General features: G+C 42.6%; 1 protein-coding gene across 1 annotated transcript; it reads left to right on the forward strand.

Moving 5' to 3' along the window:
• Positions 1 to 1,645: 1,645 nt before the first annotated feature.
• On the forward strand, positions 1,646 to 9,157 carry LOC134459635 (uncharacterized). Its single transcript, XM_063211981.1, has 4 exons — positions 1,646 to 1,885; positions 3,893 to 4,000; positions 6,394 to 6,551; positions 8,033 to 9,157. The coding sequence occupies exons 1-4, from the start codon at positions 1,646 to 1,648 to the stop codon at positions 8,331 to 8,333; spliced, it is 807 nt and encodes a 268-aa protein (XP_063068051.1). The 3' UTR covers positions 8,334 to 9,157.
• The last annotated feature ends 685 nt before the right edge of the window (positions 9,158 to 9,842 follow it).

Genomic DNA, 9,842 nt, shown 5'->3' on the forward strand with positions numbered 1-9,842 from the left:
GGAGGACTTTTACGGCCCTTGTAGGAATTTGAAGTGGCCCCTCGAATGAAAAAGGTTCCCTGCTTTACATGATCATGCACACTGTATCTATATTGCATACTGCCCCATTTGGGGCCGCACACCAAAGTTGGCCCTCATTTTGTTTTGTTTTTTTCTTGGTGCTCCACCTTTCATCTCCCACCAGTCCACTTTGAGCTAAAATATGGGTTATTATATCAAACCTTCATAGAGGTACATAGCAGGGCTGTAGTCAAGTATCTTTGTAGAGTCCAAGATCAAGTCCAAGATCTATCTAGTCACGTCAGAGACAAGCCCGAGTCCAAAGAGGTTTGAGTCTGAGACAAGATTGAGTCCAAAACGATTACTATAGTCCAAGTCAAGTCCAAGTCACATGTCGGTCAGTGTTAAACAATGAAAAGGATGAATGTCAACAACTTACATGTTTTAAAGGGACACTGTGCAGGAAATGGTCAAAAAAAGGTAATGCAATTATGCCGCTCATTGAAACTGGGTTGCCTATTGCCAAATTCGATCTTTTCATGAACGTTTACTAAGTAATAAACTAATATTTTCTAGTATGGCCCAAGTACAGTCATTTTTGCAGCTAAAAATGGCTACTTCTGGAAATTCAAAATGGCGGACCATGGAGAAGATCCCCCTTTTCATGTATGAAAAGTGTAATTATTCCAGTCATAATGAATACTTAGAATTTGATGGTGGTGGTAAGTACTCATGAAAAAGGTAACATTAGTGAATGGGTAGCATGAATTCTGGAAATAAACAACAAAACATCTCACACAGTGTCCCTTTAAGGTAACCTACGTATATGCCATGCATGTGAAAACAAACTTGTATATTATTGGGTTTCAAGCTCCTCTTTAGGATAGAGTCCACTTGATTTGATGTGTTCTCCGTGTTTGGCAACATGTTTTCTCCTAGAAAGATGATAAGAACTTGCACAAGCCCTCTGCTTGAGCAACTCCCATCTTTGTTCTCTGAAACATGGTGTGGCATTTATTTCAAAAGACAAAAACAAAAGAGAAAAAAAAAACCTTGCTGGTGGCCACAAGTGTATTTAAAGACAGCGGAGGTGAGGTGTGCGTACTTTCATCAGAAGCCGCGTAGCGCGCATCATCTTTAGCCACTTCACCAGGTCTCCTCAACCACCTCAAGGACATCGGAAGGACATCTGAAGGTAGGGATGCTGCAAATTATCGATTGATTCATTCATTGCTAGTGGATTGACCTTATTGATTGACTTGGTAAGCAGCGTTTCCCCCCCTGAAATCTCAACGTTTCCCGCAAAAAAAATATTAAATCGTTTGATTAAAAAAATTGAGGTAATATACTAAATTTAAATCAATTCAATGTGAATTATTTAATCCAAAGGTTATTTAAATATTCCCACTATTCACATCCCTTCTCACACACACTCTTCACATGCCCATTTCACCTAAGTCTCTTGTTAGTCGAATTGACAATTAATTATGATTTACTGTATGTTTTTTTAATTGATTAATGCATTTATCAATTAAAGTAAATTAATCTTGTAATCACTATCTCATGGACATCTTCACTTTCACCATCTGAAGAGCATCTTGATCTCCACCACTTCAGTCTATCTCCATCTCCATCTCCAGTTGCCATGGGATACGACAGGGCCATCCTCCTGGAGGGCCTCTCTGAGCTGATTGGTGCCCAGGTGAAGTCATCAGCGGGAGGAGGAGGAGCTTCCGGTAACACCTTCTTGCGCAGTGAGGTGTCCGGCGCCCCTTCCTCCTCCAACACGCTCTCCGTCGAGGACCTGCTCTCAGCCGTGTACTTCCCAGAACAGTTCTGGCAGGACAAGACCTCCTCCGGAATCGGCCTGCGCTCAGCGCCCCAGGTCTGTCTATTGCAGTGATTCCCAACCTATGGGCCAGGTATTCCAAGTGGGCCTTGAAATGATTTTCCAAAAATAATAATCATATTTTGGTGTGTGTTGCTGTTGATCCATTTGAGTTTTACTGTTAATTGGGTCAGAGGTGGGCCCGAACATTTTTGACAATTTCGAGTGGGCCCCAAGTTGAAAAAGGTTGGGAACCCCTGGTCTACTGTATTGTGTCTCTTTGTGTTTTTCTAACTACTTGTAGGGGTGTAAATAAAAATCGATTTGAATTTTGCACTGATGCACTTTAGAATTGATGCACTGATCCTTCAGCCTACGATTCAATTACCGGTAATCGATTCATCCACAAGAGAATCGATTCATTGTTATTCATCGATTTTTGTCATTATTTTGTGAGACATTTTGTTTTGCTCACGCAGTAATAGTCAATAATAAAGATGTTCCTCAAATGAAATGCATGCAGATATTTCAGCTTTTTTTATTTTTTTTATTTATTTAACAATTCACACATGAGCCAAGCCTGTGAGGTAGAACAAAATATGAAGTATTGTTTTGAATCAAATCAAATTTAATCGAATCGTGGAGCATCGAAAAATATGGAGTATCGAAAATAATCGAATTGTTGGCCTAAGAAATCGATATTGAAGACTCTGATCTACACCCCTATAGTAACTACATCACACATGCTGTCAGAGGCGGACTTTCCATTAGGCAAACCTGGGCAATTGCCTAGGGCCCCGACCAAATCTGTCCTCCATAGGGGCCCCACAACTGTCACAGCAGTCGCGTTAAAAAGACACAACCAGTACGTTGATCTTAATTTGTCACTTATGTAAAGTAATCAAAGATCTATACGAGACAAAACACTAACATAGAACGAGAACATCGACTTTTCTGTGTATATTATGACTTTTGAGGCCCCCATGTTTATATTTCGCCTAGGGCCCCAAAATGTTTAGATTCGCCCCGACATGCTGTAAATGGCACAAAACAATTGACGTTTAAAGGGACACTGTGTGACTAGACTACTGTATGTACTCTGTATAGTTTACATGTTTAAAGGGACACTGTGTCAGATTTTTAGTTGTTTATTTCCAGAATTCATGCTGCCCATTCACTAATGTTACCTTTTTCATGAATACTTACCACCACCATCAAATTCCCAAACTTTTTTCCTTGCGCACCCCCTTTTACATTTCAATGTGATTCACTCACCCCCGGAGCGAATATTTTGGTGCGCTGATGGCCACGCAAGCATGGATTCACCGCACATTAAGTATATTCATTTTGGGGAATCCTCTTTTCCAATAGTCTAGGAGTTAAGCTACACTTCAGATTAAACCTTCCAGCATACAAGTCTAAATACAATTAAAAATGACTTAATGTTCATCAATGCTGGATAAAAACTCACAAATCCATCATTGCTCTATTCAGCTCACGCACCCCCTTATGCCAGGCACACACCCCAGTTTGGGAAACCCTGAATTAATGACGCCAATTGGAGCCAATTTGGATTGGAGCCAATTTTGGTCCCCTATAGGGGAAATTCTTTCTCTGCATTTATCCCATTTGGACTAGTGAATCACATTGAAGTACACACACTAGTCCGTAGCAGTGGGCTGCCTGCTGAGTGGCGCCCGGGGAGCAATGTGGGGGTTAGGTGCCTTACTCAAGGACACTTCAGCCATGGTTCAGTCACCACTGAACCGGGAACCCTTGGGTTGCCAACCCAGTGCTCTAACCACTGAGCCACGACTGCCCTCCACGAGAGAGAGAGAGAGAGAGAGAGAGAGAGAGAGAGAGAGAGAGAGAGAGAGAGAGAGAGAGAGAGAGAGAGAGAGAGAGAGAGAGAGAGAGAGAGAGAGAGAGAGAGAGAGAGAGAGAGAGAGAGAGAGAGAGAGAGAGAGAGAGAGAGAGAGAGAGAGAGAGAGAGAGAGAGAGAATAGACCTGCATCTACTAGAATTAGAAAATGAAAATAATGAAAATAATAATCTGTCTAACAGGGCGTGTGTAACGACCTCTTCCTGACGGACTGCAACTTTTTTGACCCACGGTTCGACTATGACTTCACCAACATCAAAGATACCACCACCTTCATGCGTGGTAGCGAGGTACAGACAAAGTTTCACATTTTCCACTTCATTTTTTACATTTCAATTTAGCTTCATGTAACACTGTGAAAGGTATAGCTCTTTTACAAGTGAACAGCTCCACCCCCCCGCCCATAAAAAAAAAAAAAAGAAGCCACATACAAGCCACGTATTCCAAATGATCAGTCCAATTCAACCAGCTGATTGGCTAATTGACCCATTTAGAAGTCATCACGTCATCACTGGCTGGCTGTGCCCGAATTGTTGACTCAAACACACACACACACACACACACACACACACACACACACACACACACACACACACACACACACACACACACACACACACACACACACACACACACACACACACACACACAATACAGATGGCGCAGACCCTTAAGAGAGAAGACCTGCCGTCTTTGAACATGACATTTGGTGTGTCACATGAATATGATGAATAATATTAATTAATATGATGACTAATATTAGGCCTAATGAATAACAGCTCACACTCATCAGAATGTGTGCAGGCAAATCTGAACTATGATGGAAATCTTGTGTAAAATGTGTGTGTATGCACAATTTTAGGCCATTTTAAAAATAATAAATAGGGTGCGTTCAGGTAAATTGGGCCATCAGCTAAATTGGGCCAGATAAGCATTGATTGTCTCATTTCTTTTAATTCTACAGACCAACCACTACAAATGTACTGGGATTGTTGGAACATTACTAATCTATCTGTTTAAAGTCACTTGAATAGCATAACACGTTTTTGATGTGCAGGGGGAACCCTCATATGGAGAGTGACAGAAGAAATCATCTAGATAAAATAAGGATGATACTGTTTTCAGATGTGATAAAAACTGGACAAACGGATATGTTTTTAGGTTTGAATATGTGCCTTTAATCTGGAAAAACATAGTTGTGGCAACATTGTGATGTTTAAATACCTAAAAATGTAAAAAGCCCATTTTGGCTGAACATTTTAAGGTAAAGTGGGCCGCCCCTTTCAGGTAATTTGGGCCGTTTTTTCTATGGGAATTACCATTTGTGACCATTATTACAGATGGAGGTGTCAGGGGAGCTCTTTTTGGAAACAGATGTGTTGAAAACAAAACAAAAATGGAGAAATATTAAAATCATCACTAATTTTGTTTTTCTTTTGTGCAATTCTTAATTTTACCATTGGAATGAACAGTTGGCCCATTTTAACTGAATAGGTGGCCCATTTTACCAGAATGCATTTTTATTCCATCCAGGATGACACACCTGTCACTAAAACTTGCAAAAATGTATAATTTTTACATTAATCATCTTGTTTTTTGTCATGAAATGGACGATTATGAGTCACTTCATGCAATCAAACTTAAGCTTGGGTAATGTATTGATATTCTTCCTCAGATTTCATTGAATTTGTACCGCGACTTTGTTCAGATTTGTATTTTTGCCCTCAGTGACTTTGAGTTTGAGTTTGACAGTCCTGGCCTAACTGCTGTAATCTGGTGCATATGCTATACTATACAGTATACAGTCACACTGTGGAGCATATGCTATACAGCAGGGGAGTCAAACTCAAATTCACAGTGGGCCAAAATCTAAATCTGGGACGACGTCGCGGGCCGAACTCAAAATTCAAAAAGTATTGAAATTGTGCATGTACGCACATGCTTAAAATACTCTACTACTTAAACACTCAATCCCAGCAGATATTGTTGTTCAAATGTGCCTGCAGGCTGTTGTAAATGAGTGGAAAACATCACTGATTCACTTGTATGAGCATGTGACGCCCAAAATGTCATGCTCAAGTCATATTAAATACATTAATGTGTAGGGGGCCAACTGTAATATAAATTAGAAATGATCTGGCGGGCCAAATTAAATTACTCCGCGGGCCAAATTAAATGACTCCGCGGGCCAAATTTGGCCCCCGGGCCTGAGTTTGACATCCCTGCTATACAGTCATATATACTATAGCCTGGCTATTGCCACTTAAAAGCTCTATGAACATTTGGTCTGGCCTGCTCATATTGCCAAACCATTTCTCATGAGGGGCACGTTAAGAGCATGTCAAGAGCGTGTGACGTGTCTAGCTCGTGTTCTCCGTATGGTTGAAACTTTACGATGTACACACTCCACACTCCACAGCAGGGAAATCTGTCGTAGCCCTCCGTCGGGGAGTGTGGTGGTGTCGGAAAATCTCCGTGCGGAGGGGTGGCAAGCCCTCCGCCGTAGCCCTACCCCTCTGTCTGAATGTGTATCAAGACACCACTACCCCTACACGTGGATGCGCAAAACGGAAGGGAAGGGGAAAGGCGTAGGGCTAAGGGGTGTAATGGGATTCACCAAGATGTGCACCCTCCACTGCATATGCAATGTTCAGTACCTGCTGTTGAACACTGCCCTCTACAGGTGTACAAGCGCCCGTGCGGCTGGCAGCGGTACGCCCTCAAGGTGCTCAACAAGTACCCCGACGGGAACGCCTGGCTCGGATCCGCGGGATACCGCACCTGGTCCGACCCCAACGAGTGGCCTGTGTCATACCACGGCACCGGCGAGGACGGCGCCAGGTGAAGAACATTTATTTGAACTAGTGTTGCACCGATACCATTTTTTAGCCCCGATACCCGACTGTGCAGTATCGGCCGATACCGATACCAATACCATACCGATACTACTCTGTTTGAAATGTATATACAGTATATATATGAACAGTTTTATAGGCTACTACTTGGATGTAGCATCATTGCTATTATGGCTTTGTCAGGCTGCTGCCTACTCCAGTAGAACTTTTTTAACTTTGTAAATACTTATGATATAAATAACTAAGATCAAGGCTGTGTTTAAGAGTCATACGATGTAAATGGTATCGGTGCCCTATTTGTTGGTATCGGCCGATACCGATACCACCATTTTAGTGCAGTATCGGGGCCCCGGACGATACTGGTATCGGTATCGGTGCAACACTAATTTGAACGTTGAGAAACATTGTTCTAACATTGTGGAACATCTCTCTAATGTTGCAGAACATTTAACTAACATTGCAGACATTTTTTTCTCACACATTTATCTAACGTTGCAGAACATTGATCTTACCTGGCTGCAGATGAGTTTGGAATAATGAGGCTATGCTGTTTCTTGTAAACTTGTTAGAGGTGCACTGTGTAATTTATACTTGTTAGAGGTGCACTGTGTAATGTATTTAGTAGTTTTTTATTTCTCCAGAATTCATGCTACCCCTTCATATATGTTCCCTTTTTGTTGAGTACCATCCCCATCAAAATCTAAGTATTCATTATGACTGGAAGAATTGCACTTAATGCACTTTGGACTTAATAAATAATGCAGTAGTGTATTACTTAGTAATAATAACAGGGCAGTCATGGGTGAGCAGTTATGGCGTCAGACTTGCATCCCAGAGGTTGCCGGTTTGACTCCTGACCCGCCAGGTTGGTGGGGGGAGTAATCAACCAGTGCTCTCCCCCATCCTCCTCCATGACTGAGGTACCCTGAGCATGGTACCGTCCCACCGCACTGCTCCCCATGCACGGGTGAGGCATAAATGCAATTTCGTTGTGTGCAGTGTGCAGTGTTCACTTGTGTGCTGTGGAGTGCTGTGTCACAATGACAATGGGAGTTGGAGTTTCCCAATGGGCTTTCACTTTCACTTTTTCACTATATCCGTAAAGAGATGAGATTTGGCAATAGGCCGCATAGTGTCAAGGAGCAGCATAGTTGCAATGAGTTACTTACTCAGGCCAGTGACCACAATCCCACACAGTTTTGCAGCGAAAAAAAACCCTGTTTATTTTATTTCTGGACATTCAAAATGGCACACAAGGGGAAGATCCACCTTTTCATGTATGAAAAGTGCAATTTTCTCAGTCATCATGAATACTATCATGAATTTGATGGTGGTGGTAAGTGTTTGTGAAAAAGGAAGCCTTTGTGAATTGGCAGCATGACTTATGGAAAGAAACTGCAGACAAATATGACACAGTGTGCATCTAAGGTAACTCTGCAAGATGTGCTGTATCCTCCATGCCACCAGGGGCATAATCAGCACGCACTACTTGGCGGGCAGTGGGGCGCGCTACGGCAGGGGCATCTACTCCACGCCCGACCCCACCGTGGCGGAAAACGACGGCTACGCCAAGACCTTCGTCTCCAAGAGGGACGGCCAAAAGTACAAGATTTGCCTCCAGAACCGCATCAACCCGCGGAGGCGCCAGGTGCACAACGGGGGCAAGTACTGGCTGATCCCCGTGCCCCCCGGCACCGACGCCTGGCAGGAGCGGGACATCGTCATGGGCAACATCCGCCCCTACAGCCTGCTGCTCAAGCGCTGCTGAGGAGAGGAGGCCTATATAAGCAGCCAGTGGGTGCATCCCAATATGTGACCTTGCCTCCTCCACTTGTGCTTGTCTCCTCGTCCCGCCTCCTGGCCCTTCCTCCGTGGAGAAAACGATAAAGTTTCCCAGCTGTCAGCCTCGCCACAACAACTTTTGAGGGACTGTTTTTCATTCACCATCCCAATTTCAAATGAGAAAAAGACTTCACAATTGAGCTTTTGCAAGATATTGAAATATAATGCTGTTGTCAGTGATGTCATCATGACGAGAAGCAAGTGGAGGAGGCAAGTGGAGGAGGCGAGGTCACATATTAAAACGCACTCAGTGTGTAGGCTAACTAGCATGCTAACAAGTGTGTAACTTTGCTGGGGAGAATAGGCTATAAGCAGCCAGTGTGGAGAGTAGGCAGTGAAGCACTTAAAGGGCCCGTGCGTAACTTTTCAATAAATTCGAGTTGAGAGGAGTAGGGAGACTTATTTGGTCCAATCTTGACATTTTTAGTACTGTAGTACAGTTCAGTAGAGTACACACTGAAAGAAAAGTTAGTTGTATTTACTTGATTTGCTTTTTACTTCATTGTGGACATTGGTTGCACACACAAATGCTTAGCTTTAGCAGCGACGTAAACAACTGAGTCAATTCAACAGCACAGCAGAGAGTCAGCTGTCAGTCACGATGTCAGTTTTGTCAACATTTTCCTTTTTAAATATAGGCCACTTTATTGTGTTCATATAGGCTTCAGTGAATTCATTAACAAGCCTGATCTTTCATTTGTGGACACATTTTCATCTTATTTTACCCCTCCCCTTGCGTGCATGTCACCATCCTCAATAATAATAAAATGTTCATTAAGAAAACAAACAAAAATCCAGTTTTGTCAACATTTTCAGGTCACATGGGTTCAAACATAGAACTTGGACATGAGGAGAATGTCACAGGTTCCACTGAGATTGGATCTCGGATCGGATCGCTGGATTAGAGTCCAGAGTTCATTGGAGTCCAATCAAACCAAGTCACAAAGTCACACTGCATTCTACGTCTATATTCCAGGATATCTCGAATAATATGCATCTGTCAGTGTATTGAAGGGTATTCTCTCTCTCTCTCTCTCTCTCTCTCTCTCTCTCTCTCTCTCTCTCTCTCTCTCTCTCTCATCGGCGTCTGCAGACCCTTTTCGCACGTGACCCTGTGAATCTACGGTGCCTGGGTATGGCTGCAGGCACTGATTTTTTAATTTAGAGATGTCCGATAATATCACCGAAAATTGAGAGTTGGACAATATCGGCATATCGGATATCGGCAAAAAAGCCAATATCGGACATCTCCATTTAAATTCAGTAATTCATTTATGACTTTAAAGGAACAGACCACCCTTTTTTGATTTTCACATATTTGCAGTATTTCCCAACATTATTCATGAATGTGCATATCATTTTCTTCTCAGTGTTTTCAGTACTTAGATTTATTGGATCAGAATTATTAGCATAGCTTAGCATAATCACTGGAAGT

This window comes from Engraulis encrasicolus, chromosome 12 (genome assembly GCF_034702125.1).
Source record: "Engraulis encrasicolus isolate BLACKSEA-1 chromosome 12, IST_EnEncr_1.0, whole genome shotgun sequence".
In the NCBI taxonomy this organism is placed as follows: domain Eukaryota; kingdom Metazoa; phylum Chordata; class Actinopteri; order Clupeiformes; family Engraulidae; genus Engraulis; species Engraulis encrasicolus.